Below are 23409 nucleotides of genomic sequence, written 5' to 3'. Positions count from 1 at the left end.
TCTACTTAGGGGGGGGGGGTCAAGTTTATGGTGTAGAGGAAATTTTGAGTGCCTTTCTGCAAAATTGACGATTTTTAATTTTTTTTTCTAAATTCGATATTCGGAATATGGAACTTATGATAGGATTAAATTTTAAACTGCTGACGTTGATTTAAACGCTTTCTGGAGTATGTTTGGAATTGCTGGAGTAAAGTCAGATTTTGCTAAAGGCTCTAGATCAGCTGGAAAATGGTGGCAATCGATTCGGCGGATCAACTTATTGTATTACTAACCACATTTCAGATTTTTATATCTACCTACCTACTTTTTTTTTTTTTTGAAAAAAAATGATTTCAAAAATTCGCCAAAAATCGAAAAATCAACTTCAGCAGCTGAAAAGTGCATGGTTCTGGGATCTGCATGACATGCTTTTTCAGTGAGCCAAATTTCAGCTTGATCCGAGTTGACGACGAGTTGTAAAGATTCCCTTGTTCGTGTACCCATAAAACTTAAATTTGGAGAGTAAATGGTCGAAGGTACATAATGTACTCGTACCCTACTTTCGACTCTCTGAATCGAGTCAAAACAGTCTCAAACTGTTTTGAGCGGTTCTGTAGCCTCCAAAAAAATTTTCGAACATTGCAATTTCCGCAAAATTTCTATCCAAGAAAATTGAGAAGCCAAAAATACAATTTACTTTATATTTGTACCTACTCTAATTTATTCATGCCGAATCAACTGGAAATAATTTTTGGCCGCTTTGCAGCCTCCAACATTTTTATGACAATTTCAGCATCTACCGCTTGGCGGTATTTCCCCCACCCCCGTGCCGTTCTGTCCACTACCTCCCCCCTTCCCCCCACGCGCGTACGTACACACGTGCACGTGTTGTGTTCTCAGCGGAGTCGTTTTGGCCGTATTCTTCGCGAACGAGTTTCGAAGTGAGGTGCGAATATACCGTTTGAAAATTGTTCTTATGTCTTCACGTTATTAGCTTACCAGTGGTTTTTTGTTTCATGAACTTGAAGTGAGAAGGAGTGGTTATGTGGAATGTTGCTTCGATAATAGTTAATTTGTTCGCGATTACGGTGTAATTTTTTTTAAATAGTAAATTTTCGGTATGGTTGCTGCATCGGCACCAATAATGTCAAACGATACGCTGGACAGTAAATACAAGATTCGCCTATGTCACATTCTAAAATGCGACGATTTCGACGGTTACGGATTCAACCTACACTCGGAGAAAGGTAAACCGGGACAATATATTGGAAAAGTAGACGAAGGATCCCCGGCTGAATCAGCAGGATTAAAAGAAGGCGATCGTATTATCGAAGTCAATGGTGCCAATATATCGAATGAAAATCATAAACAAGTCGTCCAAAGGATTAAAAGCGTACCAGATGAAACTAAGCTATTAGTCGTAGACAGCGAAGCTGATAATTATTTTAAATCAAAAAATATCATCATTAAAAGCAATCACGAAAGTGTTATTTACCTACGTAGTACAGCAAGCTCCAAAGTATCTTATTTAAATGGTAAAAATAATAACGATTTGCAATCGCCTATATCTGGCAAAAATGGATCGTATTTCGATATAGAGGTACGTGTTTATTTTCTTCCATTATCTAAGTATAGTAGATACACAAAAATATTTTATCTACCTACCTACCATTTTTCCCGGCTTTTTGTTTTTCAATGGTCGTGTTTCAGCCCTTATTGATTTGACACTTGTTGCTTGGGAATCTCGTGTGTAAAGGATTAAATTTTAATCTCGATGATTCGTTTATGGTTTGGGTATTTACTTGTGGTTAGATTTCAATAGCAAATCTCGTATTCAATTATGCTAATCTTCGATTGATTAAATCTTAAATTTATAATTTATGACTGTTTCGAGTCTGTAGGTATAAAAATATTGATGTAGGTAATTTTTAAATACGTTGCAAATAATGGCGAATTGCATTATTGCAAAAAATAGTTGGGGGTGAGTGTTTTTTCCACTTTTTTCGAATTGTGATGGACCTTATTTGAACTCAATGAGATGTTGAAAAAATTTCAAATTTTGTGGTCAACGTTTGAGTCCCCCTCCAGATTGAGCTCAAAGTTTTAAAAATTTGAAAAAAATCTCGAATGTTTCAATTTTTTAGAATAAATCTCCTGAACAAAAAAATTAAATTTTTGAAAAATTTTTAGTTTTTTTCAAAGCTTTAAGCTTGAGCGGCGAAAGGAAGTCAAATGTTGACCAAAATATTAAATTTTTTTTACTTGTCATTGAAGTCATTTTGCCTTGATTTTTTGCTAGACTTCGTCAAAATTCGAAAAAAAGTTGAAAAACGACCCATCCTAGTGACCGTAAGTAGGGAAAAAATTCAAACCATGCTTTTTTCTGAGGTTTACCATGATCAACTGGTTTCTTGCGCAATGGAAATGACTTCATTCACAATTTATTAAAATGACATAGTAATTAAACGTGCTATAAACTATACAAAATCACATGTTGGAAGGATTTAGAGCTCTCTTTGTGAATGAGTAGGTACTCATACTCGGCCTTGTAATTTTTTTCCTAAATCTAATCCCAACAACCAACATGTGATCATTACACCGAGTGTTTTTTCCTCTATCTCTCTTTCTGTTTGCAAGCCAGTCAATCAGCTCTAATGTGAAATACCTGTTTTGAAGTCAACTTACGGGTCATTGTATGCCTCAGAGTTCTTTAGCCGATTTTAGCATTGCTTTTGTACACAGTCATAACGGTCGTTTATTTGTTTTCGTAGAAATATATTGTAAACTTGTTTTTATGTGCATTTAATTAGTTTTATCGACCGCAATACGAGTTACAGATGTTCAACTTTTGAGCCATAACTCATAAGTGCAGATTTTTTCACCCTTGTTGTAAATTGACTTGCTTATAGTGCAAATATATAGGTACATTACTTTGCATAAAACAAGGGTTCACCTACTTGTATAAGTGTACCTACTGACCTTGATGAATATGTAGAAAGAAAAATTCTTACTATGCCTTTCTCCTTTCTTACACGACATTTTGCAGTTATGCACCGACTAATGAGATATTTGCACCTTAACACCGCGTTTTATTTCACTTCTGAAGACCGATTTTATTTAAATATACTTATTTAGAAAATATCAAAGAAAAAATGCTAACGGAATCATGACGCGTGTACCAGAAAAAGAGTAGAAAAAAATAATCGAAATTTACCAACCTTATATTATTTTGAAATGTCATAATTAGTACGTCGGACTTGGAACAAATTACTACGACTGTGTAATTATCGACTAATAGATCGTTTTACAGCTCAAGCAAAACTCAGCATACCTACTTTTTCTCACGCATCAATTGAAATTTATGTTCGGTCACTTGCCATACATAAGTAGGTACCTACATTAGGAAACCGATCACCTCATGAGCTCAGATTTTTTTCAGTCATTTATGTGCCCTTTTGTCTTAGACTTAAAGTCACGTTTTTTTCCTCCGCATAGGTACCTACTTGTATTATTTCTCTAAGCCTACGTAATAGCACCACACACGTGTTATGTGTTACACAAGAAAGCATTTCACCGGTTTGTAATATGCAAGTTTTATGTTTCAGAATAACGGTGAAAAAACTTCTTCCAAAGGTAGCAGTACTGCTACGACGCCATCTAGTGATAGGAAAACCAGCCAAGGCTCAAGCCCCGAACCCCATCTTGACTTTAATGATGAGGTAAAGTTATTTATGTAAATTATTCAAATGGTAGAAAAGTTTTATGTTTGTATATAATGTATCTTGAAGATACCTACCTACCGTCAAGACCCAATGTGTAGGTGAATAATGGCACTCGCTGCTGTCTTGTCTTGTCTTCTGTCTTGAGTGATTCTCATAACAACAAATAACAATATCAAAGTCGGAAAGGAAGTTATGGAAAAATACCGAAAAATTTAAGTATACCTACTTACTTATTTGTATATCGATCTTGAACTTCCTACATGATAATTTCACTTGAATACTTATTCATTTATTGATACGAACAGGAGCGGTAGAATGGTTGTTGTGGGTTGAATCATGAATGTAAATATTTGTACTTTTTTTTAAAAAATCTATTTTGTTACTTAGAGGTTTTATTGGATAGAAGGAAGAAAGAAAACTTACCTATTTTAAATAGTTGCGGATATACATTGCCTATGCAGTAGAAATTGGAAGTACCTATAGAGCATAAATGAAGCAGCTGCCGCTGGTGTAGAATAATTGTGATGAGTTCAAAACTGATTTTTAGGATTGGAGGAGGCAACAATAGTTGAAAACAGAACTATTGATCGTTTATTTTCTTTCGACCTTCTCTGAGCCAAAATTGTAACTAATTTAGAAATGATTATAAGTAGCTCGAACAAAAGAAAAACATACATTTTGAAAACGGTTTTCAGCATATAATATTATGTGGGTATCATCATTTTTGGTTCAAAGAAGATGTGATCTTGAAATAAGGTGTTTACTCAAATCTCAAAAATTGGTTGATATTTTTTTGAAAAATCAATTTGAATCAAAGTGTTTATCAAATGCAGATGAAATGAAATTTGAATTTGAAAAAAGCACGTAAAAATAATCCAAAATCCTCATTTTTAGTTGTCTATGAGCCGATTTTTCGATTTTTAGAAAATTGATGTGCAGTAAAAATATAGCGAATCTCTGAATCTAAAGGACCTTCAATTAATCAAATTTTGGAAAAAATAATCTATACAATTTTTTTTGAAATGATCAATTTCATTAATTTCAACCTTAAATTCTGGCTCTACCTGCTTTTCAAAACAAACACAATTATTTTTGGAACTTGAGGAACTAGAGACCTTGATATTATGGAAACAATCGAAGACTCCTTATTATTGAAATTTTTGTTTACTTAGCCCCTTCAATTTCGAAGATACTAGAATAGGTGTTATATTTCATGGAACCTTTTTCGCGAGTTTTTAAAAATTATACAATTGATTTTTTTTGAATTTCAAAATTCAAAAAAATTGCTCTTTTGAATTTTGAAATAAGGTGTTATTTTTAAAATTAAGTTGGTACTCTAGAAATTAATTTTTTGAGTAGATGGACGTGTGTAGACAAAGTGTCGTCTTGGTGGGTCGCTTTTGAATTCTTCTTCTTTTCATAAGCTTTTAATGCGCATAGAATTCGTGACATTTTGAAAATTAGTCCCCCAAATGCCAGACAAATGTTTGCTTAAAAAAAAAAAATTGAAGATAGTTTCAAAAATGTATTATTGGCGCAACATTTCAAATTATAAATTTCATTTTTCGATTTTTGGTGAATTTTTCAATTATTAGAGCAAATTTTTAAAAATTAACCTTTACTGAAATAAATCGAAAGGATTTCAGAGAGATTAATATTCAAATCATGATAGCGGTGCCTTTATTTTGGCTTTTTTATGTAGGTAGTTTTTTCTTTACTTTTTTCCATTAACGTGCCTTTACTGCAACTAAGACCAGAAGCATGGAGAAATTTTAATAAATTGGCAATGGTCTCTGGGTTATCGTTATCTCTTAGAATGTCTGATAATGTAGGTAGTTGGTAACTTGAACTTCGGACAGTGTATTTAGCCTAGGCAAAATGCAATTTGACCCGGACATAATTGGGATCAAAGGTATTTTTGGTGAATATTGTCTAGGATGGTGTGGTGAACAACATACTAAAAGCCCCCGTCCCTACCCCTCGAGCTTACCCCCCCACAGTGGATCAAAGCCCCCCAAAATCAGTTTTTTGTCAAAAAATTCTGAAATGTCAACTTGAGTAAAATGAGCACTGATTATTTAATCTACTCTCAAATACCTATCAAATGAGCTATCAACCAACTTCCTAGCCCCAAGGGGGTGGCGCAACGACCCCTCAGTGATGTGATTTCAATATGTTCACATTTCATGACTTTGGGACTTAGAACCTGTTCTAATCGATCAAATAAAGTCAAACTCGGGGAATGAGATTCTTTTGGGACATACAGTCGACCCCATAGAGTGGGGAGGGTCAAATTCGAAAATTACGGAATGGTCATTTTTTTGGAGGGGCAAAATATGGTCCCAAATGGATGAAAATAGTCCAAAATTATATCATTGGTCAGTGCTCCCATTGTGATCACCATATCCAAATTTGAGCTTCCTAGGTCATCCCCGCCTCATTTAAGGAAACCCCTCATTTTACCTTTATTTTCGGTTTTTTCCTCCTTAAAAGAAGTGGGGATGACCTAGGAAGCTGAAATTTGGATATGTTGATCACAATGGGAATACTGACCAATGATACAATTTTGGACTATTTTCATCCATTTGAGGCCATATTATGCCCCTCCAAAAAAATGACCTTTCCGTAATTTTCGAATTTGACCCTCCCCACCCTAGGGGTCGACTTTATGTCCCAAAAGAATCTCATTCCCCAAGTTTGACTTTTTGTGATCGATTAGAACAGGTTCCAAGTCCCAAAGTCATGAAATGTGAACATATTGAAATCACATCACTTTGAGGGGTCGTAGCGCCACCCCCCTAGGGGCTAGGGAGTTAGTTGATCGCTCATTTGATAGGTATTTGAGAGGAGATTGAATAATCAGTGCTCATTTTACTCAAGTTGACATTTCAGAATTTTCTGACTAAAAACTGATTTTGGGGGGCTTTGATCCACTTTGGGGGGATTAGCTCTAGGGATAGTGGCGGGGGCTTTTAGTATGTTGTTCACCACACCATCCTAGACAATATCCGCAAAAAAACCTTTGATCCCAATTATGTCTGGGTTCACCCATTTTTTCCCGCTATTTGACTAGGTTAATTAAAATGTGATGGATGGTGATTTGGACAGAGCATATAGAGCACAAAATGAAGGATTTTGTTTTTAAATTTCAAAACTGGAAAATCCACAAATTTTCTGGATGCCTTAGATCACCTCAAAACCATCAACGATTGGTTTCGAAAATATCAAAAATCAGAGCACAGACTGAATTTCAGCTTTCTGTTTTTTTTTTTTTTTTTTTTTTTTTTTAAATCTAAATGTGTATCTACCTATTTATTTTTTAATAGAAAATGAGCCGAATTTGAATTTTGAAAAATTTTGAAAATTTTAAATCAGTGACTGAAAAGCATTTGAAATAATTTATGGGCAGTATGGGACGTCGCGTTGGTGTGGTTCTGGATGATCTTTCAATTTTCATTCGTCTGATCCAAAATCCATTTGCTACTGGTTCTCAGATAGGAATAAAAATAATTTTGAAATGAAACAAAAAAAAATGTTATCTTTTGTGATTAAAATTTTTTAAATTTTTCAGTTTTTTTTTCTTTCATTGATTGAAAAATTTTCACCTAAAGAGATTCCGGCATCTCCGTCTTTTTCCTCTGAACTTTCAGTTATCTGCAAAAAAGTTTCATTTTTTGAATCAAATGAATAAATGAAGAGCCAAAACAGTGCTCAAATATTTTAATGATGAACTCAGATGTGAACAATATCCTACGTCGTTCGGTTTCAAAAAATATGTGACAATGAGAGCAGGTATTTGCAACATCATTGTCGTGGTTTATTGCAACCATATACAAATTTATAGTAGGTAGTAGGCTAGTAGCAATAAAAATATCCTCTTTATCAGCGAATTGACGAAGCAGAAAACCAATTGTGTAATAAACATAAATGGATGAAGTGTCGATTGACGAGCATTCCGTGTTTAAATACTTGTAGCATGTATTAGAATTTTCAAAAATCTTATCTCGTTGCCATTCTATTTATGATTTTTACGACCGATCCGCTTTTCAGAAGCCGCGTAAATGACGTAAACAGTGCTCGATCATCGATGACTTTAAAGAAGTTAACGTGAAGATATGCTAATGTTTGTCGTGTTTTCCCCTTCTGAAACCAGATTGATTGGAAAATCACCAAACGAGCGAGTTGATCTGGTTACCTATTAATATGATCAGAAATGTGAGAATCTGGACTCAAGAGGAAAAACTCATCTCGCGGTTTTGGGAAAAGTCTACTTTAATAGGCCTTCGACGAGTTTTCGCGCAGTTTAAGATCCTCCAAATGATGAGTTTTTTATACAAAAAAAATTTAATCGACAATTTTTATAATCGGTTTGAAAAGTATACAAGTGTGTAAGCGTCGTAAAACCGAACCCGAATACGAGACATACCGGAAACGAATTAACCAAAAAGCAATTCATCGGTGCCTATGCTGGTGGTTTTTTGTTCTTATTTTCTTAGTTTTCGTCATAATGCGTAATGCACGTGTATAGGTTAGGTAGAGATACACATTCGAGTAGAACGAATTTAAACCGATTTATAAATGGTTGACAGCGTTACTGTATCGATTAGGTGTGTTGTTTTTGTTATTTAGGCGAACGTAAATAATTAAATTTTACGTTTGAGTAACGCCCGAACCGATGAACAACTCATTGGTAAAATACGAGTATAGTATGTCAATTTGAGTGTTATAGAATTTTTTTGTTTTTATTTTCGATTTACACTGCATTATTTTCATTTTGGTACGCGTACGTGAGGATTATTTACTCGGTGTTGGTGGTAAATTTTCAAGTGGTTTCTTCCTTTATAATTTTTTTTTGAGTGATTTGTCATAGTCGATTGACGCATGGCGGGTGACGTCATACGATAGCCTCAATCAGTTTGAGCGTAAAATGTAAAACCGTGTACGGTGATTAATGGGCATGAAACGATTTACACAGGAGGACTGTTATCGTCACAATATGCAGCAATTTTCAATGATTTGCGACCAAAGACCGAGCTGGAATACGTCTTGTTTTGTAATTCATTAGTTTAGGATCGATTTGCCAAAATTTGATTTTATTCGCATTTTTGGAAATTTATTTGTAATTACAAATTGATCTAAATTGGCGTTCCTGGAATTTCGCATTATCCAGCAAAAATGATGGAGAGGGTGCCTATAGGCTATAATAAGCGCCGGCCAATGTTTAAGGTTTTGACATTCATTTTTGGCCCCTTCCAGAGCAATTTTGAAATTTCTTGGAAAAAAATTGAAAAATTGCTGGAGGCTCCAGAACAGCCCAAAACTATAGCATTTCAAGCAAAAGGAGCCTTTGTCATTTTTCCCCCTGATTTTCACAATAAATTCTAAAATAGACCAGAAATTTTTTCCAATCAGCAAGCAAACATTTTTCAATTCGTTTTGTAATTTTTTTTTTATGTCACCTGTCACCGAATGTGGTGGAATTGATAAAAAATAAAATTTTAAATCTATTCAGAACTGTAACAATCAGAAAAACAAAAAAAATTGACAAAGGCCCCTTTTCCATCTAACCTCTTAATTATATTTTATGAAAAAGTTTGAAAATTGCCCTTATAAAACAGCTTTTATACATTTTCAAAAATTTTCCAAAAATAATCTTTCAGAGTTTTAGGACATGCTTTTTCGATCTAGCTTAGTTTCGTTTAAATTTTAAAGAGGGCCAGTTCAAGAAATTCCCAATTAAGTATGCTTTGGTGATTTTTTTTCTTCAAAATTCAGCAATTTTAATCAACAACACTAAACATGGAATTTCCAACGTTTCTTTCAAATGTACTCGTATAATTTGAATTATCAGTCCTCATCATGTTTGACTCCCTTCCTTTTGGAGAGTTTAGGGGTTAAGACGAATTCAAAAGTTTACTACTTACTTACAAGGTTTTTAGACCATAGTGGACAATGTGAACATTCTCCCACTCGTTAGTTTCAAAATCCGAGGAAAGGGATATTTCATATATGTATTTTACCGAGCATAGGCTCTTTCCAGAAGACGTGTCAATAGGTACATTTTTAAAATTTTCAACAATCTAATTTCGTGGTACACCCATCAAATCAACAAAACTGTTATCTCACTTAAGTACCTTACTAAAATTTGACTCTTCGAGTATTTCAATTTCCAACAAAAAAATGATAAATTTTTTCCTGATTTTTACAATTTCAATCAAATTTACACATGGGTGTCCAGTTGTCCACAAGCCTGGAAAACCTGGAAAAGTCAGGGAATTTGGTCAGTCTGGAAAAGTCAGGGAATCTCGTAACTTTCACGCGAAATCCCTGGAATTTTGAAAAAACGATCAATTGAAAATTTTGGATAAAGACCTGTGATGAAGAAAAACATTATTTTTCACTTCTCGAAACACAAATTTTCAAAAGTTTTTGCCCTCATTTCGCTCGGGCTTGTTTTATTTTCTTTTTCGAAGGCAAGATGAAAATTTCCAGATAATAAAATCAAGTTTTAAAGCCAAAAAATTAATTCCTCACCAAAAAAAAACGTCGTTTTTATGCATCTTGAAATACAAGTTTACAAGAGCTTTCGCCCTCGCTTGCGCCTGTTCTGTTTTCTTTTTCAAAATCAGCTTTCTTGAAAAAAATAATTCAAATTCCAAAATTTTAAAAGTCAAAAAAGAACTACTCGTTTTCGCATGAAAACACCTCGTTTTTTTATACCTCTCGAAATGCAAATTTTCAGAAACTCTCGCCCTCGCTTCCCTCGAGCCTGTTCTCTATTTTTTCAAAAGTAACTTCCTTCAAAAGAACATCATTCCAAATTCTAAAATTTGAAAAAACCAAAAAATAAACTCGTATTAAAAACCCTTTCGTTTTTGGGCATCTCGAAATGGAAATTTTCAAAAGCTCTCGCCCTCGCTTCGCTCGGGCCAATTTGTTTCTCGTTTTATAAAATAAAAAAATTTCACATTTTGAGGTTTCCAAAAATCCTTCAAAAAAAAAGAAAGATTTTCATAAGTCATATGAATATTGTATCAATTGGCCAAAGTTGATGTTAATTAAAATTTAGCGGTTTTTTTTTATATCCGAAGAAGTATCCAGTTCGAAGAGAAACTTATGAAGAAAATTACCCCCCCCCCCCCCACAGCTTCTTGCTTAATTAAAGTATGGGATATGTAAAAGTATAGAAAATTGGAAAAAATTGCCTGGAAAAACTGTATAATCGGTCTGGAAAACCTGGAAAAGGCAGGGAAAATGACTTGCCAAAACTTGTGGACACCCTGTAACAGTAGGCAGATTAGGCTTCCAGTTCTCGTACCTTCCCAGGGCTGTTAAATTACCGTAATTTATTCGCTGGTAAAATACGGTAAAATACGGTAAAATACGGTATTTTACGGTATTTATGGTATTTTACTAATTTGGATATGAAGAGATATTTTTTGTAATTTGACTTCAAAGTTCTGAACTTCTGACCTGCCTCTGAAGTAAATTTTCATCTGTTTTAGGTGTTATTAAAGAGATTATAGAAAATTTTCCATGGACATTTTTTGGAAATTTATGGGGAAAATTTTTGGTAATTTTCAAATCATAAATTTCCATGGAAATTTGAAAATTTATGAAGGAAAGATGGAAAAAAGTGTTAATTTGGCTTTTTGGTAAATTATGGTAAAATACGGTAATAAACTTTTGGTAAAATACCGTAAAATACGGTAAAATACCGCCGTAATTTACCAACATAAATTACCTTACAGCCCTGTACCTTCCTGATTTGTGAGCCTGAGCTTGTTCGAGAGCATTACAAAAATTCAATCGATTGGTGAATTATTTTGGTAATTTACCGTAATTACCATATTTATAATATTTTGTTGGGGAATTTTTAACATCACGTTTACGCATTACGATTCCAAATGAAAGTCGAGCATACCTACCTACCTATATTATTCATTAGATTAGGTTTTAAGTCTATGTACTTACAAATGTTAAAAACGCAGGTACCTATCTAAAAAATAATAGTTTTACATAATATCAACTTTGATAACTTTGAACTTTTAAATGGCAAGTTCGTCGAATTTCTTATCTCTTCCTAAAACTTTTACGTCAACGTTTATGTACTTACGTGCAATTTTTAAAATTAGCTATTCTATTCAATACGTACTTAATGTACATGTAGGTAGGTACCTACTGCCTATTAATAGTACCTAGGTAAATCGCGTTGCATTAGCTATATTCATTTCGTACCTATTAAAATTTACAATTACATTATCGGTCAACTTTGTAGTTTGTGTACAGTGTAAACTTGTGCAGGAGATGTATTTTCGTAGTTTCTTTTTATAATGAATGGTTTTTCTGCCGTATGATTTCGGAATCGTTTGAAATCATTGAAGGATGTAGCATCGCAATTCGCATGTAATTCTTCGTGCAATGTAAATACTTACTCTTCATGTATCTCGAATGTAGGTAGGTGTAGGTACTATAAATGCGTATTTTATGCACATGAGAAAAACAAAAAGTAAACACGCGTATGATGGGTTATGAGTTATTATAATCCGAACGCGTGTTTTTTATTTTTTTTACCGAATTGGAAATTGCATTCGGAATTTCGAGTTGTATTTTTGAGCAGTCCACTTTCTTTTGATGCGTGGAATTTCTTCGTGTAGGAAAAAAAGTTCAATGGCATTTAGCAGAGAAACTTGACAATCAAATTTTCAAAAAGTTTGATTTATTGAAAGATCAAAGATCAAAATTTTAATTTTATGCTGCTAAAAATGGTTTATTAATTATTCGTATCGAATTTCTGAAGATTTATTCAATCCTTGAGTAGTTTAAAAAAACAAAAAAATAAAAAATAAATCTTGGTCTTTCTCGCGAATATTTTTACTCGGTTTGTTTACATATTTTATTTATTTTCAAACCATTTTCGAGTGGCCTGCGAAAATTAAACTATATTTTAAATTTCTCCAGAGCGCCCCCCCCCTCATTTACGAGAGCTGAAAATTCAGTTTCAAGCAGAATCTGATACTACTTGTAGCATCCTTCCGTACATCGAAGTTTTGGTTGTCATCGAGATGACGAAATTTTCATTAAGTAGGTACATGTTATGGATATCAGGAGTGCAAAATTCGATTCTTGGACAGCGATTCTCGTTATCACTCTCATTGAATTCACCAAAAAAATCTAAACATCCGAAAATAAATAATTTCCGCCACTTTAATCGTAAAGAATCTGCGTCTATCCTACGTATTCAACTTGGAAGCTAGAAATCATTAAAACCATAGATTAATAGTATACGACGCTCGTCATTTGAAATAATTTTATTAAATTAAACGCTCGGATAAACGCAGCTTATAAGTTGTTTAGTACACCGCTGGCGGGTACGAGGAAAAGGAGGAAATGGAGAGGAAATACTTATGGTATTGGTATATGCGTAAAATACATTCGGTGCTCCAGAATGACCCATATATTTCTCGTCTTCACCTTCATGCTCTGACGAGCCCCTTACCTCTCGACTCGTCTTTGATGCGAATCCGAGTACCTAAGCTCCGACAATATTCGATGCTTTCCGCCTAATAAACAGCTCTCATCGACGTAAACGGTTCTCGATTTATGGTACCTACTGTATTAAGTAGGTATACCTTCCATAATATACGATTAAGGCTCATTTGTACATAAGTACAATTCGCAGTCAACCAACATCAGTTATGAATACACGAAGATTATCACTGGTCAAAATAACCATTTGGTAACTAACGGTCAAGGGGAATTTCCATAGACCTAATACCATGATTTAATCTTCGATACTGGTTGCTTGATGGGCTCCTTTTCGCGGACTGTTGATTACGCTTTCGCTACGGCCACTCGATCAACAAATCAACATACAACATTATAACCACCCTCTGTAGATGCTGACTCATTTTCGTCTTCTTCAGTCATCAGCATACGAGTATTATGCTCTGCGCAATGCAGTAGATTGAAAACCGGGTCCTTGTGGACGAGATAAAAAAAATGAAATAAAAGTAAAAGCATAAATTTCGCATCAACCCGAACAACGCATTACGGAATAAACCAGAGTATTTAAAATTACGTTAATGTTTTGTTAATTAAGTAAAACGAGAAGAACAACGTGTATACACTTTTCATAAAGTAATTAACATATATTTACGTAAAATACCTACACAACGTGCACAAGAGTCGAGTGTCGTCAGGGATGCAACGTCTGTATTGTACTCATCTACGTATAGGTACCTACCTTTTTCGCGTTTTTTTCTTCTTTGCTCTCCTCCTGCTCTTCTTAACCACTTCTTCTCGCAGCATGTTTCTTTCAAACACTATACTCGTAATTAGGATTATTAATTAACCAATTTAGCGCGCGCGAGTCGTTCTTTTCGACGCATATGGTGTCCGCGGATGGGGATGGCGGACCCGTTAATTTTCGTTTATGATAGTCGTCTTTCTAATAGCTGAACTGACTCGTCGAAGCAGTTTAGTATTTGATTTTAGTGCGACTAAAATCCGATTTTCGGAGTTTTTATGATGATTTTTGATTTTAAAACTCGAAAAATAATCCCAATAGATAGAAAATGTTCAAGTTTTGAAAATTTCGATACGAATGTCGCAGTGGAAAAAAAACATGTCCTGGAATTTGACGAACGTTAGCGAAGAAGTTTACTTTGAGAAGAATACTTGCCCAGAAAAATGTTGAGCTTCGCTAGCTGTACAGAGAGGACGAGCCCCTGGCCCCAGCAGTCTCAAATTAGGGCAATTTTGAAAAAAAAACGTGGGTTTTTTCCATTTTTTGGCAGGTACTGTTTCTTGCGCAGAACTCTGATTTACCCTCCCTCCCTCCATCCCTCCCCCCTCCAAGGTCTTACTTGAATGTCTGGAATTTTCTGATTAGAAGGGCAAAATAAGCTTCGCACTTAAAGAAGCGTACTTTCAAAATTTTTAGGTTTTCAATCTGGATATCAAAATAAAATACAGATTTTTGAAAGCTGAGATTTCGATTTTTGCACTTACGGAGAAAGTATTCTAACCATCTGAAAATTTTTTAAGATGGCCAGAGTCAGAGTAGAGTCGACATCTCGACAAAGTAGCTACCTATTCAAAAATACATTAGAAGTCAAATTTTGTGCGTTGAATTTTATTTTTCGATTTTTGCTGAATTTAAAAAAATTTAAAAGCACATTTTTTATTGGAAAAAAATCGAAATTTGATGAAATTGAATTAGAAAGATAAAATTTGGTTTGTGTGTTCTGTTGACTGTCGGAATTAGCTGATGATGGTACTGAACCATCCTGAAGATTTTAGTAGGTAAATTTTTGTTTTTTCTAGTTTTGGAAAAATTGCCATAAAAATAGCCCAAATTAAATTCAGCATTTATGAAGTTGGATTTACTGTCTTTGTGACCATTTCGATCGACTAAGGTATAAATTTTCAAAAATCGTAATTTTTGTTCGAATTCGTACTCTTTTTCAAAAACTGAAGAATTCAAAAATTCACTTAGTATAGAGTCTTGAGAATAGCTCAAAAAGACAGTTAAGCGGTTTTAGAAGTCAAAAAAATGTAGGCATAGAAATAAGATTTCAAAGGTTTGTATAAATGTGTTCACGAACAAGGGATTTTTCATTTTTTTTCTTCAAAAATTGGTATTTACTTTACCTATATGTACTTACTTAATTGCTGTGAAAAATTTGGATTTTACTCAGAAGAAACGGATTTACCGATTAAATCCATGTCTAAAATTGATCAAAAAGATCACAAACACAGAAAATCCGAATTCACCGACGATGAATTCTATTTTGGTAGATACCTTTTATGGAAATTTTTTTCCAAAACTGGAAATTCAAAAATTCACAGGAGGCTTGAGAACAGCTCGAAACTAACCACTACCTATTGATTCTATAGGTCGAAAATGGTGTTGGAGATCAAATTTCAGGTTTTTATCTCGATTATTGATTAAACTCTACTTTTTTTTAAAATGAAGTTTGGCCAAGAACGTTTGAATTTTTAAAAATGTCGTCAAAAACCGAAGAATTACATTCAGCGCCTACTTACCCAACTGAAAATTTTGTCTGGTGCGTAGTTTGAGTGCTTTTACGAGTTTTTGTCAAAATCAGGTTGAGTAGAGCAAAGAATCTGAAGATTTAAGCTGATTTGAGCCTTCTGCAAAAGTTGACAGTCAGCTCCCTGCTCCCTCCTCTCCGATTCAATTGACCATTTAACCATTTTCGAGCCGATCTAGAGTCTCCAGTGCAAGTTCACTTTTTTCCAGTAATTTCAAATCGCTCCATTCCGAAGTGGTGGATTGAAAAAATACATTTTAAACCTGTCACTTCAAATTTGCAATTCAGCTGCTTTGAAAGATTCAAACTGATGAAGTGACGACAAGATTAAATTTTCAATAGCTGAAGTTAATCAGTGATACCTATAATCACATTTTCTGCAGCTACATATTTGAAGTTGCTAAAGAAAAGTCAACTCTTGCTAGAGGGTCCAGATCGACTCGAAAATTAAGGCAATCGATGAAAATAAATCCCGAAACAATTATCTACTTACCTACGTATACTCTTTCAAACCAAATTTCACTATTTCGAGCGATTCTGGGGGATCTGAATTGCTCAACTACAGACTGTGTTCTTTTATTTCCAAAAATTGTGGACTCGCTGAAATTGGAGTTTTACACCTCGAAAAGTTCCTTTGGCAGTCAAATCAATAATGGACTTGGGTAGATATAAAATCGTTCGTCGATTCGGTCTCAGAGGATTGATTGATCAATTAAGTCTGTGTTCAAAATCGAAAAAGCTTTCGTTTATGCTTGTCTAATCTATGTAAGTCTCGTTTAATTCTATTTGTCTGTTTGTTTATTTATTTTTATTCCTTCTTTACAATGATGTCAGCTACATTGGCGAACGACGCACGACGCTACTCCTACTACGCATAGGAAATTTAACGCGAATTTATCTACTTATGTACATAGCGTAGGTGAACGACAAGTATGAAACGATTAATACACAACCATGCACATCGGCGTGGTACTGGTGGCGATTGTTTTGTAATCGAAAAAATAAAATAATGTGCCCACTAATACAGAAGAATCGTTACGCTAAATGAAATGTTTCTCTGTGGCCATTATTATTACCTAGCCGGTAACGCAATTATACACCGCAAAGCCCAGATGAGATGACAACGGATGTAAATTCTAATTGAATCTCGGATATGTCAACCACGCCTTGATACGGATAGGAAGATTCGAATTCGAATTTTTGCTCTTCTGTACATTACATACATAGTATGTACTCGTATAAGCTGCGATACTGAGTGTACGACCACGAGTAGCAGCGATTATCGTCTTTTTTGTTTTCACTCGATTTGGTAGATGATTTTGTATGGATGTGAGTAGGCATTAGGTATTCGGATTCGGGTACCCGCAAGTGTACTTGAATCGACGCGTGCGTGTTTTGTTTTACTTTTGCCGGATAAATTGTCGTATTTGGTACCGAACGTGCGCATTATGGCATATCTCGAGAGGTGATTTGTGGTTTTTTTTTCAGCCGTGTGGGTAGGATGAGGGTGGAGTGTTTGGAATGGCGGAGATCGTTGACACAAATAATAACACTGCGTACCTACCTACTACTTCTATAAGTGCAATGCAAGTTGGTAAAAATTCCAAAAAGGAAAAATCACGAAAGCGAACCAGTTTGAAATGGACAGTGTTTCGTCATTGAAGATGTTGTTCAAATCGTTTCAAATCTTTCATGTCCATTCATAAGTTTAATAGAGAGCCAAAGTCGATTTTTAAAATGTTTTTTCGGCCTTTTATTTTGAAGTGGTGAAAAATGTAGAGCCCATCGTTGAAAATTACAACCGGATTCCTTCTACCGAGGAAAGGAGAGAAGGGAGGATTGCCAATAAAATAAAATACATAATCATGCTTTTAGTTGAGTCTTCTGCATTTTTCAAGCCGATTGGGACGAAATTTGGAATATGGTTCGTGAGTGCTTTTAGTAAATAAAGAGTCATATTTTTTGAAGTAATTTCTCATAAAAGGGATATCACAATTCACAATCACAACCATCAAAAAATTTTGAACTGGACAGAGCTAAATTGAAAGAATATATATAAATACATTTTCAGCCCAAATTCCAGATCCTAAAGTGTATTTTTTGATTTTTGTTGAATTTTTGAGATTCGAGTTTGGGTCAAAAATGTGAAAAAGTCAAAATCTCACCAGATTGACCCGAAAAGCTGAAGTTTGATAGGTGTCCTAATTTTTACCAATCGTTGTGAGCTGTTCTGGAGCCTTCAGCAGATTTTTGAAAATTGATTCCTCCACAAAATTTTACCCAATGATGTTGAAAAGCTAAAATTTACATTAAACCCTAATTTTCGACATGATGAGTCGATTGGAGGTAGTTTCAAGCTGTTCTGAAACCTCCAAACCTAGTTATTTTAGAAATTTTAGATTTTCAAAACGTGCCATAAAAATTGACTAAATCAATTTCAGTCTTCAGCGCGACTGGAAATCTGAACTTCCCTTCAAAGTCGATAACAAAACAGTTTCCAAGTCATCTTTAGTCTTCAGAGAATTTTAGAAATTTCAGTTCCTGTAAAATTTTACCTGATGAAAAAAGATGCTAGGTATGCTAAAATTCGTTAAATATTACACCTTCAGCTTCAAAAATCAATTGAAAGCGATTTCGAGTCATTCTGGAGCCTCCAGCTCATGTTTAGGGGAGGTACGAAAAAGTGAAAGAGAAAAATGGCTATAGCAGAGGTTCTTCACTTCATCCTCTGCATTTACGAGTAAAAGTAACTTGTTTCGCCCTTGCATTAAAATTTGGTGAACACATCAATTATTACCGCAGTAGAGGGTAATACGAGCAAAGTTCAAGGATATCTGAAAATATTTATGATCAAAGTTTCTATTTAGTTAGAGATGTTTTGTGTAAAACAAGAATTATTTTTAAAAATCAAGTGGCCTGAGCCAAATAAAGTAATTTTCAAAAATTTGTAGGCTGTGTATTTTCCTTCTAATATCGTGTTTTATTTTAATCACTAAAGCAGAGGCGTTCATTTTTTCTATTTATTTTGGTTTCTTTCAATTACCTATCAATTATTTGTATTGGTAAAATCACACGTTAGATGTCGAGGGCCTTATTTAGAGTCATTTTTAAGGTTTCCATACATACAATGCAAAGGTTTATAGGTCATTTCATCGGGTTGGATGAGTAGCCTTAGATTGTATACTGTCCAAGATCAAAGATGCGAAATAAATGTGTGGGTTTCTGGTTTGCATCGTACATAGTTATATAATGTAGATGGTATCTTGCGAAAGATTCTGTAAGATCCTATAATTTTAAAATGTCTTTAGTATGTTTCTCTTGAGGTAGATTTATTTCAATTTTAATTTTACTATAGTTAGGTATTGAAATAATATTTTGAAGTAATTTTTATTACCTACTTTTCACTGAAGCAATTGGAATAAAATTTTATTTAATAAGATGAAGGAAAAATCATGATATTTTTTCTCTCTTCAAAAATAAAACCATTATATTCCAATTTTTTTCCAGGACCTTAGCATCTACCTATTACTGAGTACCTACTAAAATAATTAAATTACACTCTAGGCTCATTTCGCACTTTCTTTCTGTTCTTTTTTTCTAGATTGGCAGCAAACACGTGATGGATAATCATAGAATAATAGATAACAATAAATTGAATTTAAATATGACGGCCAAAGAATTACGAGCGCAGTTAGCCTCTCGTAAAAGATACGATCCGAAAAAAGACAGTTTAGATTTCAAGAAGAAATACGACATCGTTCAAAAATTATGAAAACAACTTCATCTACTCGTATTACTTAGAGAAAATAAAAACGCGAATAAATGAAAAAAATCGAGAATATTTACATGTAATGTATTGTATAAGTTACGATACCTATTTAGCTACCTATTAAATTAAACAAAAAATTGTTTTTTCAGTGGTAAAAATATTACCTTTCTTATTACCTAGTGTTCTTTCTTTTTTAATTGAATTAAAACAAATGTGTTAGTAATTCTAAGTGTATACTTACTTAAGAACTTTTCCCCCATTTTATTATTCCATTTTTTTTTTTTTTTTGTGAAACATTACAGTGTAATCAAGCTTCTATAAAAGTGAGATAAGTATTGAACTATGTAAACTTTTTTGTACTTATAGAATTGATTCTATTCTAGTGAAACATAATACTCTTTGTGCTTTTTTTTTCGCGTATTGTTTTCCTTCGTAGTGTTACATAAAGTTATCAGTGAAATCAAAATACAGTACAATATAAATGTAAGAGTAAACATTATACAGGCACCTTTTCATTGATAGGCATTGAACAATTTTATTTACATCTGCAACAGTTTACAAGTACCTAGCAACCTACCTTTGCGTTTATATTAATTTTATCTATCTATGTATGTGTCAGGTTTGTTGAAATTGTAAACATCCGAGAGCATTTATTTCTACATACATAAACCTATGTTAGGTACGTACGTACATGTTTTCGTGTTTTTGTTTTATTTAGGCATTTTATTTTATAAAGAAGTTTATGCATACCTTTATCTCTGAGATTTAATGTGTATGTTTTTTGTTTTTTTTTTTAATTTTCCCGATGTAGATTTTATGTTATCTATGTAAGATAAGTATCGTAGATGAGACTTATGGGGAGGTGAAGAGGAAGTAGTGAATTCAGAGTAACATCAAAGGAACTATTTTCTTATGAAAAATAATTGTTAAATTCTTTGTACGAGTAATAAGTAAGTTGGACTTTTTTTTGTTACATTTTTTATACTGGTCGTGTATATGTAGGTATAATTACCAGGATTTTTACTCCCAGTTTCGAGGGGTTAGTTTGGATTTAGTTTGAAAGGTTGATTGATTTTACAAAATTACTGGTAACATTTTTGGTGAATTACTAGTTGTTTTTGAGAAATTAATGGTGATTTTTGGAAAATTTGAAATTACTGGAAATTTTTATTAAATTACTGGTAACTGTTGGTAAGTTACGAGTAATTTTTGGTAAATTACCAGTAATTTTTGGTAAATTACCAGTAATTTTTGGTAAATTACCAGTAATTTTTGGTAAATTATTACCAGTAATTTTTGGTAAATTACCAGCAATTTTTGGTAAATTACCAGCAATTTTTGGTAAATTACCAGCAATTTTTGGTAAATTACCAGTAATTTTTGGAAAATTGTCAGAATTTTTGATAATAAATTACTGGAATTTTCGTCTTGGTGAATTGCTGCCATTGCTGGTAATTTTTTTTTAGTAAATTACCTACTGGTATTTCTTTTTTGGTAAATAACTGTTAATTTTGTCAGTAAATTATTGGATTTTTAAAAAAATAAGCTAGTGTTAATTTTTTATGAATTACTGGCAACTTTTTAGTGAATTAGGTACTTACTAGTAATATTTTATAGGTACCTAAAATATGTACTTCGTCTAAAAACCGAAAATAAAAAATGACTAAATCTCTCGACAAAAATCTCATCATCGATATTTCCTGCGTATTGCTAATTTTACCGAGCGATTCAGGTGCGAATTATTTTTGTAAGTACATACAATAATATATTCGAAGATGATCACTGTCATTGCTCTTTCAAGCGATCACAAATACCTATAGAACTATGCATCAAGATATGCCCAACTATAATTCTTGCTAATTTTTGTATTCATTTTTTTTTTTTTTTTTTTCATACAAATAGTTGTAAGTTTTTTTGTGTATGCCGTGTTTTATGTATGTAGTAAATCATTAATTTACGTAGAATGTAATGTTGGCCGATTGTTTCGTCGTTAATTAAAGAGTGTTTTGTTTGGTGGGAAAATTTCATTCATCCAAATCGCCAACATTGGTTGACGATCATGTTCCTTGGTCCGAACTCGTCGTGTGTTTATGTTTACCAAATTTATTATACCTACCTATTTATTCTTTCTTCTATTTTTTTTTCTTAGCGTATCGATTGATCAAGCTTACGATGTTGCATAATTATTTTTAAAAAATATACATTTTTTTGTTCTTTGTTATTGGTTTTTGTTGTGTATGATTCAGAATACTTACGTGTAGACTCTGAGCTGGATACCTGCTCGTCGTCCGTAGGTATTATGTACTCGTATTTGTATTTGCGAAATTCAACGCAAACGCTCTGTTCATAGTTGTTGCTATGCTATGCTATAAGGACGTGGAAATTATATGATTCATCTGGCGGAACATATTATAAAGCGGAGATTCTCTCTGTGTTATCTCTCCACGACGCATTTTTTTTCACCGTACAAGGTCATTACGAATACGAAGTGCCGTAATTCGCGTATGCAGTCTCAAAGAATGGCATATAAATGGTGTGTTATTATACTATATCGACGAAGGGTAGAATTAACGTGAAAGTTTCTTCTGTTTATGGTTCTGTGTTTTATACTCGTAGTATACGTAAATTGACAATCGTCGCGGGGTGCTCAATATGGTAAAAGCACTTAGGTACCTACTTCGTACTTGATATAGGTTGAGAGTGAAAAGTTTTCTCAGTAGAAAGATCCGTCAAGGTCGCTTTTATTGTGACATAATCAAAAATATGTCTACGTAGGTATTTGTATAAGTTGCGAGATTTCGAAATGGGAATTTCCCTTTCCAACCCTCCTCACAACGGGTCAAAGTCCCAGAATATTTTTTTATACTTGCAGTAAGTAGCCCTATGTTGATTTACTGACACTGAAATTTCGTGAGAAATTGGTTTTATTTTTTATAGCGTTGAAAAACCCGTTGCTATAAAAAGTGCTACCTAGTACCTACTGTTTTAGCAGTAATAAATTCGAGATACCTACCTAAGTAGGTAAGTATATCTTTGATTTAAATTTTTTTCGCCGGTTTGTCAGTCGAGATTAAATGATTTTTGAATTTATTTAAGGAACTTTCAAGTCGTGAGAAAATTTTTGATGGAAAAGTACCCACCTATAAGTTGTGTAGTGTTTATAGATTGAGTGGGTAAATCATAAATTTTTGAAGAAATTTTTCTATTTTCAAATTAAATTTTAAACAAATCTTTGTCAATTCGTATAAAAATAATAAATCAATTTTATACTTACTTTTTCGTGCATATACCGAGATGAATCTTCATTCTTTAAAAAAAAACAACTCGGGAATCTGATTTTCCAGAGTTTTTCATTAGAATTTAAAATGCACCAATTTGGGAACCATCTTGAACATATGTATGAATGAAAATAAACACATGGAGTTTGCCTGATCCTTTTAAAGTGATTTTAGAAGCAGAAATTGATTTTTAGATTTTTGCAGAATTTTCAGCTGGTAAAGCTCAAAAATAAGTGATAGTCTGTTTCATGTCAAATGATGTCTGTAGCTGGTTTTTTTATTTTTATTTAAATAGTCCTCAAATCTTATAATCTTCCTTAGAACTTTAAAAATGGTTTACCTACCTACTGAGCGAATAAGGATCATTTTGGGGAGTGAAGAGGGGACGAGGTCAAACATTTTCAGATAAATGGGTCTGACGAATTTGAAAATTGTTTCATTTTTTTTTTAATTTAAAAAAGGATTTGTAAAAAAAACGTAGAGATACAAGCGAATTTTTGAACATCGATGGGCAAAAATGCGAAAAAAATCAAAATTTTTCCAAATTAATCTAAAAAATTCTTTGGTATGCATCCTAATTTCGACTTCCTCCTTCACAGAAT

The 23409-nt window shown here is 33.5% G+C and overlaps 1 protein-coding gene across 2 annotated transcripts; it reads left to right on the top strand.

Annotated features, from left to right (window-relative positions):
- The first annotated feature begins 892 nt into the window (after positions 1–892).
- On the top strand, positions 893–21750 carry LOC135835712 (Na(+)/H(+) exchange regulatory cofactor NHE-RF2-like). 2 transcript variants are annotated; one of them, XM_065350109.1, is made up of 3 exons: positions 893–1579; positions 3585–3698; positions 19362–21750. In XM_065350109.1, exons 1-3 carry the CDS (start codon positions 1100–1102, stop codon positions 19530–19532), a joined length of 765 nt encoding a protein of 254 aa, XP_065206181.1. In that variant the 5' UTR covers positions 893–1099; the 3' UTR covers positions 19533–21750. The 2 variants fall into 2 exon arrangements, with proteins under 2 accessions (XP_065206181.1, XP_065206182.1); XM_065350110.1 differs by lacking the exon at positions 3585–3698.
- The last annotated feature ends 1659 nt before the right edge of the window (positions 21751–23409 follow it).

Source organism: Planococcus citri, chromosome 2 (genome assembly GCF_950023065.1).
Source record: "Planococcus citri chromosome 2, ihPlaCitr1.1, whole genome shotgun sequence".
NCBI classification, from domain to species: Eukaryota; Metazoa; Arthropoda; class Insecta; order Hemiptera; family Pseudococcidae; genus Planococcus; species Planococcus citri.
The sequence above is the reverse complement of the archived record's forward strand: the minus strand, read 5'-3'. Positions and strand labels throughout refer to the sequence as shown.

Excerpts from the sequence above, each read along its gene's own strand:
- LOC135835712 (XM_065350109.1), top strand. The coding sequence starts at position 1,100 with ATGGTTGCTGCATCGGCACCAATAATGTCAAACGATACGCTGGACAGT. Across the intron at positions 1,580-3,584 it reads GATCGTATTTCGATATAGAG|AATAACGGTGAAAAAACTTC; the intron begins GTACGTGTTTAT and ends TTTATGTTTCAG. Across the intron at positions 3,699-19,361 it reads ATCTTGACTTTAATGATGAG|ATTGGCAGCAAACACGTGAT; the intron begins GTAAAGTTATTT and ends CTTTTTTTCTAG.